At 35.9% G+C, this 15,157-nt stretch overlaps 1 protein-coding gene across 4 annotated transcripts in view; it reads left to right on the top strand.

Moving 5' to 3' along the window:
- Positions 1 to 15,157, top strand: part of RALGAPA2 (Ral GTPase activating protein catalytic subunit alpha 2) — a 318,832-nt gene that overhangs the window by 107,143 nt on the left and 196,532 nt on the right. For 3 of the 4 annotated variants that reach the window (XM_063113597.1, XM_063113595.1, XM_063113593.1), the window contains exons 17-20: positions 2,707 to 2,844; positions 9,119 to 9,256; positions 11,217 to 11,314; positions 14,628 to 14,718. In XM_063113597.1, coding sequence (XP_062969667.1) covers positions 2,707 to 2,844; positions 9,119 to 9,256; positions 11,217 to 11,314; positions 14,628 to 14,718 — 465 coding nt within the window. The remainder of the gene's footprint in view (positions 1 to 2,706; positions 2,845 to 9,118; positions 9,257 to 11,216; positions 11,315 to 14,627; positions 14,719 to 15,157) is intronic. The other variant, XM_063113596.1, reaches the window with a different exon arrangement.

Here is a 15,157-nt window from a genome sequence, read left to right as displayed (position 1 = left end):
TTGTAATTGATATTCAGCATGTTGACTTCAGAAAATCACAAGATCCTCTGATCATAAAACAAAGATTCATATAAGCTCAGCATTTTACAGTGCTTAGTAAAGGCTTATTATAGATGGTTTATAATCCTGTTGGAGATTTTATGAAAACATACTATACCTTGACTCTGTCTCATGCTTTTTGTTATAGCATTTGTTGGTAATTATCACCTTATTTCAATGCTCCTCCTAGTCTACTTCTTCCTGCTTTCCTTCATTCTCTCTCCTGAGGAGAGACCCAGTTCCTGATAACGGGCAATTTTTGAGGATGCTCATTCACTAATTCCCTTTCTCATTCCAACTCCTAAAAACTTCTTTTTTCTGTCTCTGGATCCTTAAAAGAAAGGGATCAGAGCAGAAGTTTATGACAAATGTGGCATCCTGCTTGAGCTGCCCAGACTTTGTGCTGTCTCTCACAATCCCTGAATCACAATTATAAGAGAAGTGGTAATTGAAAACACTTTCTAAATTTTATTTTCACATTTTAATGAGCAGCAAATTATTGTACATTGCATCTTCCATATGCCACTACTTGGCCAAAACATAGCCATGGACGAGACTGCATCTTAGTTTTTCAGCAGCTACTTTAAACCAAAAATATGGTAGAGGCACCAGTATGTTTTAGAAAATACTCAATGCGGGTATCATTGTTCTTAGGTGTCTGAGAAGCCAAAGTATTACAAAAACAAGCACTTTTGCAAGATCACGTAAAGGTATTTGTGGAGCATGTACTTAAAAACCATAGTTCTGGCCTTTGTAGCATTAATAACATTTTAAAAATTTGGAACCATAACCTTAGAAAAAATAATGAAGGGAGAACTATTCAGTTGGACACACCCATTATCTTTATGTATTTTATATTATACACATGTGGATACATATATATGTATTTCCTATCATATTTTATGTTTTTAAAAATTATAAAATATTATGAACCTTTTTTTTGTTACCTATAAAAACAATGGTCTTTGAAGATTTTATTATATCATGCTGTTTTATAAAATTAATCTACATGGAGTAAATATTAGTGGTTTTACTCAGCTCTGTTATTTTTATTTTGTACAATAACTCACTTTTTCTTCTTTTAAAAAGTCCTATTTTCATGGTGGAGTTTGGTTTGTGTAGAAACCACCTTTTTATGAGAGAACAGTAGCTCATGAAGTTAGTTTTTGCTACTTTTTAGTGATAAGATGCTTATTATGGAAGACCCATTTAAAAGTAATTTGTTTCCCCCCAATAAGAGATAGTTTAAGATTGTTACATAACGATTTGCCCCACAGATTTCACTGAAGTAGAGAAAATATCACTGATCGTGGCATGAAGGAAATATAAAATAAAATGTACAAAATAAACAGTTGCAGAGTAGAGAAATGGCACTTAGTTTAACAGAGAGTACACTAATTTAAAACTTAACTTAAAAGCCCTGACAAGGAGAGTGTCAAAGAATTATAAAGGAAAACTCTGTCCCTGAGTATGAGTGATGGCAAGAGTTTAGATATCAAAAAGGAAAGAGTGAGCAGAGCAAATCTTAAAATATGAAATGTTTTGTGTGGAAATTATTATTTCTAAAATATCTAGTTATTATTTTTAGAAAAATGCACAATCATTTGATTTAAAAAAAGGAAAACTTTTAAAAACAACATAAATGAAAAGTCTGACGTAGAAAGATGAGTGAATTTTTTAGGAAATTTGTCAGTCAGTTTGACATTTACATGGAATTATACTCATTTGCATATTACCTTACACCTGCATGGGTTATGCTGTAATCACATTGCAGATGGTCCTTTTACTGAGAATTCTAATAGGCAAAGGATGGAGGGAAAAGACAGTCAAGTAAAAAGTTTATTTCACTTTTTGCAGATGTGTCACTGTCATTCGTAGTTCTGGTTCATTAATGTTAAAGTCACATAAAAAATAATAAGTAAACCTTTATAAATCAATAAGTAAACCTTTATATTTTTGTTTTGAGGATAAGACTGACTTTACTGATTGTCTATAGATGTGAGGCATGTTCTCTTCCTGTGTCCATTTATTTTCTCAAATGTTCATTTGACTAGCAGTGTACAAAAACATCATAAGGTTCACAGTAAGAAAGTACGCGTTTAATAAGCATGGAATATAGGTATATAGGGTAGGTTTCATGGAGAGTTCACCTTTTTTCATATGTCTAATGTTCAACTTGACTTTTATGTGTTCTTGAGGTTTTAGGATATAATACACTAAACGATTTGTTTTGAATACAGTCAGCTCTCACTAAACCAATTTCTGAATTATTTATTATTTATGGAAGAATTTTAATCTCAGGCAAGATTTTCTCTCTCTCACCATGGTCTTTTTGTGTGTGTTGTTTAGGAAGGGAAAACTAATGTCTGCTGGAATGAATAACCCAAACGTCAATCAGCAGAAAAAAAGGAAAGGCTAAACATATAAAGCAGTCCAAAATAAAATCGATTATTTGTGAATTGCCCTGTTTTCTATGTCATCAGAATGACTGAAAGTTGTCTGTATTTACAGACTATGATTAAATATTTTGCTTTGTATTGACTTCCTTTAACGTTTAAGATGACTTCCTTTAAATGTTTAAAGAGAACCCAGAAAAATGATAATAAAAAAGAAGTGAAAGGTCCTGATGTTCTTCTGACATAATTATTACTTTATCTCTCCTGGAAGCTAAGCGAAGCCAGTCTATCAGCAACTGTGTCCACCTTTCCGAGGCTTTGCCTGCCACTAAAAGCGTCCCGCTCCTCCTTCACACCGTGAGCGCTCTCTTCCCTGGTCTCTCTTACTCTTGCTCTCACAGGCTGTCAGGTACTGTAACGCCATCTCCTGTGTCCCTCCATGTCCCTGGGCTTCTCCTGCTTGCCTCCGGGCCTTGCTTCCTTTGTTAATATCCCCATGTCGCTCACGCATACCTGATCACTGCACTTGCAATAAATTCCAGTGAATATTAGTAATTGTTTTCATGTAGTTAGATATTTAGTAGCAATTATAGAGTCAAGAAAAATGTCTGTAACCCCACTGGCCATTGCATTCATAATTAAGGAAGATAGAAGGATTTTTTTTTAACCCATAGTTTTTAATGGGGGAAAATGTGATACCCCCTTCTATAGAGTGCCTAAGTAAGGGAATTTTCATAACATTTTATAAAAGTGAGCATGTTAATGTCAAAGTGCTTGCTGTTCCTTCCAAAAACTGGAAAAATTATGCAGGCAAAACTTCTTTGGAGTTAATAAATAATATTCATGTATAAAGTAATGATCGGTTTACATAGATTCATACTGATTATTATTTGAGTAAAAAAAAAAAGCAGTACATAAAAGTCCTCATTTCCAAAACAAAGAAACATCGTTTCTGTATGTCAGCCAATTAAAATTGAATTTAGCCATATGTGGTTTATTCACAGTGCATTTTTTGATTTTTTAAGATGTTAACAGCACCAAAAGTGATTTTTGGCCTATTCTCTTCAACAAAAGGATTTACTTTGCTCTACAGTGAATAAGTAGGTCAATTTCTAATCATTTCTCAATGATTCTAAGGTAAACTGAATCTTCTTACTAAAGAAATATTTCATGCTTCTTTTATTTTCAGGCATTATAGATTAGTATATTTTTAATAATTGGAGATAGCATAATTGTGGCTTTCTGTTGCACTAGATTATGTCATACTGTGGTTTAGCAAAGCAGAATGAAAACATAAGTCTTCTTCTTTTTTTTTTTTTTTTTTTTGTCTTTTTCGTAACTGGTATTCAGCCAGTGAGCGCACCGGCCATCCCTATATAGGATCCGAACCCACGGCGGGAGCGTCGCTGCGCTCTCAGCGCAGCACTCTCCCAAGTGCCCCACGGGCTCGGCCCAAAAACATAAGTCTTCTTATGGGTATGTAAAGTACTGTATTATTTAATTTACAGAATATGAGGGGAGAAGTTAGTTTTATTGAGGCTGTGGACTGTAATGTTTCTTAGAAAACTCTTTTTCTCTAGTGAATACTGAAGGTGAAAAACAGTAAGAAAAATGGTTACCAGTCAGTTACATTACTGCTCAGTTGTTTGGTTTTCAAAAAAAGCTGCTGGTTAGAGGTCATTAATAAAGTATTTAAAATAATTTTTCTCCCTGATTGGCTGATAGACACCCAAAAGGGATTTTTTTCATAGTGAAAATTTTATTTTACAGTCCATTTTTTCCCCATGTTGTTTCACTTCAGTTTTTACTTGTTTTTCCAAAATATTCTCACAAGAAACCTCTTCCTATTAGTAATCTCAATTTGGAAACTTATTCTCATTCAGTATTACATTTTATTTTACTCAGATTCTTGGTTTCTGTCTGTATGCATACAGTCCCAACAGAAGTTGAATATGATTTAGAGCAGTGGTTCTTAACTAGGGATGATTTTGGCAATGACAGTTTTGGTTGTCATAGTGGGACAGTGCTACTGGCATCTAGCAGGTGAAAGCCAGAGATGCTGCTTAAACATTCTACAATGTACAGGTTAGCCCACACAACAAAGAATTATCTGGCCCAAAATATCAATAGTGCTCAGGTTGAGAAACCCTGGCATAGGGTGAAATGAAGCAGGCTGGACTGAGTCTATATTTTCCTGCCTTTGCCATCCTTTTTTCTGTTTTTATAACGAAGAGTGAAGGGACTTACGGCTGTAGTGACTTTGAGAACAATCTGTTGTTCTTTGTTTCATGTGACAACTACAGTAGCAAGCTTCTTCTGGGTCTGATGCCATATGTTCTGTGCTACTTAAAATGATGCCATTGTTCTTTGTGACTGTCCTATCAAGAGACTGGCCAATGGCATGTGTATCAATCCTCAGCTGAGATTGTACATTTTCCACTGGTGGCACATTACAGTACTGAATTTGTGCTCCAATTTAAATCCTACCGTGTAGGCATATCCTGCTAACCTATTGCTAGATAATATGCAGACACATTTAATTTTACTTTCTGGCCACAAGTTCTTCACCGTATCGATGATTGCTAATATTGTTTTCATATAAGTTAACATTTCTTGTTTTTGTTTCTAATCTACGTAACAAGTCAACCTGTCAAAATTGTTTTAATAATATGAGCAACAGAGAATTACTTACCTTCAACCACTATTATATCTTACCCTGATTCTTTTGGCTCTTTATTTGGCTGCAGCAGAATTTGGGGAGGATTATTTGTATTTTGGGAGAGTCACAACCACCTGTTTTCATTAATGTGAATAGCTCCATAAAGAAATGCATGGGAGGTAGGACTGGCAGTTTTGGTGATTTTCCTTTTTTTCCTTGTGGGAACAGTACCTCCCAGCTGTTTTGCAGTTTTAAATGCTTTTTATGTTGGGATATTTATCAACCTATAGCACTTACAGGCTATGCAGATGATAGATTTAATTTTTCTTTTAGGGATATTATAATAGTAGTTAGAACTACCTTCCCTCTTTCTAAAAAGACTTAATGGGACATAATGGAAAGCCTTGTTTTGCTGCTTCTGCTTCTTGTTCATGGGCTTCCAGGAAGTGTAAATGGTCCTTGACAGGACCTGGGCTGATTCACCTTTGTGACTTTGTGGGAAAGGTCAAGACGCTGAGTGGATATACATCTCCTGTGCTTTTTATAGGGTCAGTTTGGTATCATGCATGGTTTTGAAAATTTTAAAAATTACACTATTAATTTTGACTATGCAACCTTGTACTTGTAGTAAATGGAACCCAGAATTTTGGCTATTGGAGAATGAGCCTCACTCCATTTAATAAGATTTATTAGCTTAAAAACTGAGTGAAATTGTTTTGAAAAATAGACATCTGGAAAAAATAGAAGTTACTAAAGAAGTTACTTAATTTAATCATGTGGATTCTTCTCTCAGTGTGAAAAAATAGAATGAAGAAATGCATATTTGATCATTTTTCCGGTGTTTTGAATGGAGCTTTAGAAAGCAATGGTTTAGTGATGGTATTGTATAACTTATACTACCAAGAGATGAGAAAGTTAGTGTTTTTCAAATTTGGGTTATTGGGATTAGCTAGACTCTTGAGGGAGTAAATGATTTGGCGAATCTAAGATAGAATTTAGTTCTTTCAAGTGATTCAAACAAATTGTGTGACATTCAAAACAAAGGAGATATTAGATCTCCTAGGATTTACAGAGTAATTTTTATATATCTTGGGTTGTTCTTTTTATATTTTGAATATCAGGTAATCCTGTGTCTTGATATTTGCATATCAGTGTTAAAATTATTTTCATTTGTTATGAAAGAGCAATTGCGACAGCTGACACTGGAATGGGAGCAGCTTTAATATAAATTCCTTTCTTAACAAATAAAATGCCAGCAGAGGGAGCCCAAGAACTGTTAAAAACAAACAAACAAAAAAATTATGATTTATTTGTTCATTTATACAAAACATGTATTGATTATATACTTAGTACCAATTATGAGAAAAGAAGTATACATTTACAAATCAGGAAGGTGGGTTTAAATTGTCAGATAAGGAGAATTGAAAATTCTTTTTTCACACTGTTTCGTTTGATAGTCAGCTACAGCAGTAGCTCAGGGCCCCAACAACATGACAGCACACTCGACATTGTAGCTTTTCCTTTCCTTCCCACTCCATCACTGGTGCTCCCCCGCCCTGCCACTTTCTGGTTATTTCTACAGGGTTGGATTTTCTCCATCTGAGAAGTCCCTCCTGACAGTTTTACAAAAACAAAGCCTTAAAAGCTGCATTGGGCCAGCCTGTTGGAAAGGCAGACCAGCTGGTGGTGGCAGGCTCTTCGTCCGTCTGCTAGATTGAAGACCAGTGGGGACACTCTGATTTGGAAGCAGTGGGGCTGTGGCTTATTGCATCCCACCAGATGGCGATGTTCTTTATCTTTGGAAAGATGCTGCCAGTGTTGGCTCAGTTCTTATTTGCTTCTGCTCATAGCCCAGAAACCAACATCTACCAGTTTTGGGCATCAGGTTTAAGAGAATATAAAACCCACTCGTCCCACTGTCCATAAAAACTGGCACCTGCCAATTATTTTTTAGAAAGTTGGGAAGCTCTTGGGCTCCCTCTACTGATATTGGATTAACAAATAGGTTCATTAACAAATATAAACTCTTCCCAGAAGGTTTTAGCATCTTGCATTATTAGAATAAACAATGAAAGAAGACAGCGGGAAGGGCTGGCCCCATGGTGTTATCTGGCTTCTGTTGCCTGACGCTGAAGAGACTAGCAGTAGACCTGTGCTAAGGGCCTACTCTCTGCTTTGGGATGTGTTGGTAGATTAAAAAATTTGCACAGATGCCTTGTGTTTCTCTGTGGAAAAATGAACAGTTCTTTGCTATTGAGGAGAAGAGGGAGGCAAAGGCGACCTGGAAAAAATGAGGCTTTATGGGGTCTGTCTGTTCTTGCTACTTCGGCCTGTCTTTACTTATACTCCAAGCTGAGCTTCCCATCGGCATCCAAATTTGTACCGTTGTCTAGTACTTGGAATTGTAAGTGAAGAATCACACAAATTTCATAGTATTGAGGTCATGTAACTGTATCAGTGCATTATAAAATGTGATTTTCATTTGGACAGAAAAAATAAAGTAGCAATCCTGTGTTGAAATCCTTTGAATTAAATTTAGAATCTTCCTATATGTAACTTCTTGGTTGGGGTGAGCCACCACTTTGGTTTATGGCTCAGATTACAGGGTCATAGAGAAGGTGGTCCTTTGGGCAGCAGATCTCCATTTGTGCTGAGGAACTGGGTGACACAGCCAGGTAAGATAATACAGGCTGAATTTTAATCAGTCTCTTCTTAGAAGTAGTGACACTTTAGCTAATTAAATCTTTGGAAAATATGATCTAGTTATGTGGATATAAAGTTTGTGACTGCACCAGTGAGTATCGAGTTTAGTGAGGAACATAGTAGAGGGGTTTACACGCAGAGTCAGTCCTGTAGGGGGATGTGTCCAGGGTAACATGGGGAGGAGGGATGAGGGAGCAGGTCTGAGGTTAGCAGGAGGAAGTGAACAGCAGGTGCCAGTGGCTTAGTATCGCTCAAGCCTAAAGTGAGCGAGAGGTCCTACGGGGGGAGTGGTGTTGAGTGAAATTGGGGAGAGCCCTGTATTCACCCCGAAGATCACAGGTTTGATCCTCTAATGATAGAGGGCCTCGTGGGGTTTTAAGAGGAGTGACACAGTCAAATCTTTATTTTAGAGGGACCTCTTGGGGGGCCATATAGAGCATAGATATGATGGTGGCAAGAAGAGGAGGACAGTGAATAGTTAGCAGACTATTAAAATAACCTGGGCAAAAGGTACTGTAGCCCTGAAGCTGTGACTCTAGAGGGAGAGTGTGGGGTGATTATTCCAGTGCCTTGGGTGGTCTTTAGAGATTAAAATGAACTGTGCAGTTTAGAAACAAGCTAGGAGGGAACTCATTCTGTATAGTTTGTAGCAATACTAGCTGAGATTATCCTGTGGTCAGTACTCATCTATGGTTTTCTATTTTATTTCATATAGGTATTTATTCTCTATAAATACCAGTGAATCTTTTTTTTACTTTAGTTCAACGTTGCATTCGGTGATATGAGCCATTAAATAATTATTTTATTTTGGACAGTTGTACATTTATCTGTCAAAAGGAGTAATAAAGTTGAAATTCCCATGTTTCCTTTCATCTTCCTTTAGTGTGTGTGTGTGTGTGTGTGTGTGTGTGTGTTACTTTCTGCTGTCCTCAATTGTAAATTACTCATCCTGTGCATCTCCCAGATCTGTGGATCTCTCTTTCCTTGGCATGCCTCTCCCTGAAATACAAATGACTTTTACTGTTCACAACTATTTTCATGGCTTTCTTTTCTTTTTTTTTTTTTTTTTCTTTTCTTCAGTCTTCACTCTGATTGAAAAATAAATGGCTTTGTAGAACTTAAGAGGAAAATGTATTCTTGGAGTAGAATATTAGTGTTAACAAGTATAGGAATCTTGATGATGTAAGTGCAGATTATCTTATTGCAAAATTTTTGTGAAAAGTATATGAAGTTTCATTTTTCAAATCAGTTGTTTTAAATGGTGAAAGTATTTTTAAAAATCTTGAACTACACCTTGCATATTTTGTGTTAATGCTCACAGAAGTGGAAGAGTGTCAACAGTCAGAAAATGCACCTATAGCTGGATCTGGTCACCTCATGGTGGGACAGCAACATCTGGTCCTTCGGAGCAGCAGCACATCTGACATCACTGAGCCAATGTGCTCTGATTCTTTTCAGGGTACGTGGTGTCCTCAATTATTCATACAGAACTGTAGATTCTAGTGGAGAAAAAACGGCATGTAGTATTACTTTCTACATTTATTCTAAATATATTTATTTCAAGGGAATTTATTTTTTAATTTGATTGCAAGGATGTGATTTCTGGCAATGAAATGTATTCACTATTTTAATACATTTATCTGATATATATAATACATATACACACACATATATATGTATTTAGTATGTATGTACATGCGTCTGCCTTTTTTGAGTTTGGATGTTTGAGGACTAGAATGGAGTCCAGAGTGGCTGGAGTAGGAGGAGGGCAGAGAACGCAACAAGCCAAGAGGTCAGGAAGAGCAGTACATGAGATAGGAGGCAGGGCGAAGGGTGGGGGGGTGTAGGGAAAGGGCTGTGAGAACAGCCGTAAAAGTTGAAAATGAGAATGGAAAGCTGACCAGGTCTGTGAAAATGTTTATGAGCAGCTTGCAGACCCTGCTGAAGTTGAAAATAACAACTTTTAATATCACAATTTTTCTGATGATTTTTAGCAGCAGCAGGGTGTTTTGAAAGCAAAGAGGCAGATAGTTCGACCTGCAAACAGTGAATAATGTATTTTACAGTGAAAGCGCATGTTTAAAGTGTGTATGATATCAGTGAACAGACTTAGTTCGTTTTAGTGTCATGAGTTAGTTAAGAAATAAGCCAACCTTATTTATCAACAAGTTATCTCACATCTTTTAATGTCAAGGTCATGCTGCTCTCATCAAATGAATGGGGAAGTATTCCCTCTTAGAAATCCTCTTGAAATAAAATACAATAAAAAATAATTTGAGAAAATGTATTATCTTGAAGATTTTCTGCTCTTTGAAAGGTTTTGTATAATATTTTTTTTCTTCATAAATGTTTAGTAGAATCTGCCAGTTTTCTGGAATTTTCTTGTAGGAAGGTTTTAAAATATTCAAATTTTAACAAGCTTTTAGTTAGACAAGAGGGATAAGTTCGAGTGATCTGTTGTACGGTATAGTGGCTATAGTTAATAACAATGTATTATACCAGTATTCTTGAAAATTGCTAAAAGAGTAGATTTTAAGTGTTCTCATCACAAAAAGATATGTGAGATAATGTATATATTAATTAGCTTGATTTAGCCATTCCACGGTGTATACGTATTTCAAAGCAACATCTACATGATAAAGAAATACAACTTTTGTCAATTAAAAAATTTAAAAATAAACATTTTAAATAATTATAGGACTATTCAGATTTTTTGTTTGTTTTAACTTTGGTAAATGATGTTTTTCTAGGAATTTGTTTAATTCATGTATTCTTCTCAAATTTATTGGAACCAGACTATTCATGAAATACTTCTATGAGACACCCCCGCCCCCGCGCCGTGCCTTCTTTTTTTTCTTTTTTTTTTTTGCAGCTAGTCAGTACAGGGATTGAACTCTGGATATTGGTGTTATCAGCTCTAACTAACTGAGCTAACTGGACGGCCTCACTATGATCCCTTTTAATGTTTGCAGACTTTGTGGTGATTTCCTTTTTTATTACTGAAAGTGGTTGTTTGTGCTCTCTTTTGTCAATCTTTATTCTCAAGCAATACTGAACTGTTTCACTGCTTTCTTCCTGTTGACTCACCTGGCCAACCCAGTCAGCTGTTTTCTGGTACCTTCCCTAAGTCCACTGAGGGGAGTCTTGTAGCCCTCCCTTGTGCTAACATAATGTGCTAAGTGGACCTATGGGCCACAGCGAGCAGCAGCACTCAGTCCTCCCACTTCAAAGCTCTCTATGGACCAGAGACCAGGCCTATGGAATAGACTTGACCCATAGACTGCCAGTTTGCCAGACCTGTAACTCCTGCTTTTACGTATCTTAGGATATCTAAATTTAATAGTTACCTGTATGTAGAAATTGTTTTCCAATTTTACCCTCTGAAACATTCCTTCTGTTTTTTCCCCCCAAATCTCTAGGTCAAAAGGTAGAAAATGCACAGAATTTGAGTTCTTCAGAGTCCAAGCCTGTTCAAGAGAATAAAGGACATGTGAAGGGAGAACTTGAAGGCATAACAGTAAGATATTTTCAAACCATATCAGTTTGTCATTAAAAATAAACATATAAATTATTGCACAATAAATAAATTTATTGGTGGCAGTAATACTTTAGAAAAAAAATTTTTTTTCTGTTTAAATGAGTTATAGGCCCAAATGACGTTGACACTTTTTAAGGTTTTGCTTGCTTTCTATGTAAAATTATAGTCACATTACAAAAGTAGGGGAAAAAATTAACACAAAAATGGAATTTACCACCTGGCCTATATGTGGCACTGTATAGTTTTAAGCAGGTATCCTTACCTGTAAGACCTACATTTCAGATTCCCCATTACTGACATCGTTTTAGGTAGTAGACTCTACCTGACGTGGGCTACTAGATAAGAGCGTATTCACAAATATCTGTTATGGTGTCTTTGTTTATAAAAACATAAAATGGCATTTATTTATTTTTAAAAAACAGATATAAAGTATAAAGAAGAAATTTAAAATGTAGTCCATAATTCATTCACACAGATAACCCCTCTTTATTCATCTTTTTTAAATGTAGTATATATTCATAGGAAGCTCAAGTATCACTAGAAGGTGAAGATAAAAAGGGAAGGCCCCCCCCTGCTCCTCCCTGTCTGGAAGATAACCAATATTAAATTTCTCGTTTCTTTATTTTTAAAAAGGGCCTATAGCAGCTTACATATGTGTATTCTGTTTTTCAACAATGAAATAATATCCACAAACCCACCAGCCAGGTTAAGAGCTAGAATATTTCCAGTGTTGCTGCTTTGGCCTCTAAGTTCCTTCCCTGTCCCCCCATCTGCCTCCTCTCAGAGAATGGCATTATCTTGGCTGTGTGTTTATCTTTCCTTTGCTTTGCTAGTTTTGCAGTAAATGTATGTATCTTCAAACAATGTATTTTTGAGCTTTTAAATAAAATTTTTCATAGTGGTATTGTTGCTTTGTTTACTCAGTTATGTATATTTCTAAGATTTATCACAGTAGCTCATCAAGTTCTCTCTGTGAATGTACCACAATGTATTTTTCCGGTCTTTTGTTCATGGACATGTAGATTGTGTCTAGCTTTTTGCTTTTATGAAAACAGTAGCTATGTACGTTGTTGTGTGTGTTTCAAGATCTATGTGTTTAAGGTTTTCCCTGTGGTGGCTACCTAGGAATATAATTAATGAGTCATAGAATAGAAGGATATTCTTCTTTACAAGATAATGCCTGTTTTCCAAAGTGGTTATACCACTTACGTTTCTGCCAATGGTGTATAGATTTCCCATTCGTCCACATTCTTGCCAACACTTTCTATTGTCAGATTTTTAAATTTTTGAGTCAAATAGGTAAAAATAGAATCTCTTATTTTGCATTTCTCAGATTACTAATAAGGTTTAAAATCCTTCCATATGTTGATTGGCCTTTTTTGTTTCGTCTGTGAATTGCCTAGTGTTGTCTTTTGTCATTTACCTGTTGATTTGTTTGTCTTTTTCTCTTTTATTTGTACTAGTACTTTGTGTAGTCTGAATACTGATCCTGATTTTATAGCAAATATCTTCTAGTATGTGGCTTATATTTTCACTTTCTCTATAGTGTCTTTTCATGAACAGAAGTTCTTTATTTTGGTATTCTCTGTTATCATTTTTATGATCAGGGTTTTATGGAATTTTAAAAAATCTCAACTACACAGGGATAAAAATATATTAAGCCTTTCATCCATCTGTTTATGGAGTAAGGGAGGGATCCATTTTATTTTTTTCTCCATAGATAACCACTTGTCCCATGTCCCATTGATTGTATCCATTTTTCCTTTATTGATCTGAAATGCCACCTCCCTCTCATATATACTGTTTCCCAGATGTGTAAGGCTTCATTTTGGTGCCTCTTACCTTGATTCATTGGTTATTTCATCTCTCTGGACAGTACCACAACATCTTAATTACTGTAGTTCCCCCACCTCTTACTCCGTTCCCCTCCCCTAAAGGAGGCTGTTTTTCTACTATCTTACCTTTCATTTCTGTTTATCCTGTCTAGTTGTTTTTCTTTGCTGTCCTTTGTCTTTGTCCTAGTCCTTTGCTTGTACTATGTTATGTTTAGATGCAGGTATGGTATATTATGGCATATTTTGGTTTGTACATTTGTCCTTTTTGGTATATGCTGTGTCTCATGTATCTGTGGATGTTTGTCTTCCATCATTTCTGGAAAATTCTTGGTAATCATTTCTTCAAATATTGCCTCATTTTATTCTCTCTTCTCTTTCCTTCTACCATTGTATAAAGCCTCATCTCCCCATTTCCGAATTGCCAGAATAGTTCATAGCAATTTTCTTCTTCACTCTAATCTATCCTACAGATAACCACTAGAGTCATCTTTCTATTTTTAATCACAATAAGCTATTGTCAGGAACATATAGTTAGTTGCTCGTTTTATCAATAGTAGGTTGAAGGTCCTAAAGCTCATGTTGAAGGCCCACTGGCAGCTGCCTCTTTTAGAAGGTCTGCATTTCTTCTTATCTGTTAACTTCTTCACCTGGCTGCCCTGCATGGCCTGCTGTAATCAGCTTCTTTTCCTGCACATTGAACTTGCTGATTACCACTCAGTGCTTTCTGCCTTGAGTCCCCTCCTGTTTTCCCTTTGCCACTTTGTATCTTTTGCTTCTTGAACAGCTCTCTAGTATCTGTGAACCAACTAAGGTAATACTTTATTCTGCATACCTTTCAGAGAGAGTTTATTTCCATATTTTGCTTATGTACGTTGTAATTATGTTTGCATAATTTGTGTATATTTAGTCTCTCCAAGCAAATTATAAATTTTGAGAGGATGCAGATTGCCTCCTGATTTTTTAATCATCTGTGTTTAATGCAAGGTCCAGCATTGAGCAGTGCCCAGAAAAATCTGTCTTACGTTTAACTAGGAAGGTACTGATTGGACCTTTAGAAGTCTAGGTGAAGTTTGCACATTCCTGTCAACACACTCACCATTTGTGGGTTATTTAGACCTTCTGAAGAATTGCATTCAGTATGCTTGACCAGAGGAAGGAATAAAACTTTAAAATAAATTACTTCCATATAATTTGGCATCCCTTCTTAGTAGATCAGTTGAATTGGATGTCAGTTGACAAAGTAGAGGATATAAATTTCAAAAGTTTCAGATCTTGAGTAATATGTAATTCAATTATAATAATATTTGAACACATAGCCTTCAAATGGAAAACATCATTCAATTTTTTGTTGCTGTTATTATTGGGTTTTTCTTTCCCCCTTACAAGTGTGGGCTAGAACAGTCTTGTAAAAATTAAAACTTTCCTGTAATAAATGCAATATTTCTTTTTGTCTGTAGATCTTAGTTCGAAGAAGCAGCAGCCCTACTGAATTGGATTTGAAAGATGATTTGCAGCAGATGCAAGGAAAATGTAGGGAAAGACAGAAGAGTAAGTTCCAGGAAATGTGCTCTCTGCTCATCCAACTAGAAAGTTTATGTGTTTTGTTTTCTTTTTGCTTTCTAACTGCAGCGGTGTCTCATCAATTGAAGAGACATGGTTGCAAAATGGGACATTTTTATTTCTGGTATCCCAAGACTGATGAAAGATTAATCTGCATACACCATAAAACATTTCTAGTTAGTTACCTGTCCTTAAGAGGCCTGTCTTTCTACCCTTGGGCTTTTCTCCAGGTTGAGAGGCACAGTAGAGGCTGATGGCTTGGGTGAGCAGACAGACACAGAAGAAAAAACTGTCTTTCCCAGAAAGTTCCCACAGGCTAGGAGCGAAAAGCTTCAAAAGTGCATTACAGTCAATGGGATAAATACTTTAAAATAAGGTTTGATTGGAATTCTGAGACATGTTATTATACACTGTTAAATATAGCCCT

This window comes from Cynocephalus volans, chromosome 11, assembly GCF_027409185.1.
Source record: "Cynocephalus volans isolate mCynVol1 chromosome 11, mCynVol1.pri, whole genome shotgun sequence".
NCBI lineage: Eukaryota > Metazoa > Chordata > Mammalia > Dermoptera > Cynocephalidae > Cynocephalus > Cynocephalus volans.
This window is presented reverse-complemented; position numbering and strand designations above follow the sequence as displayed.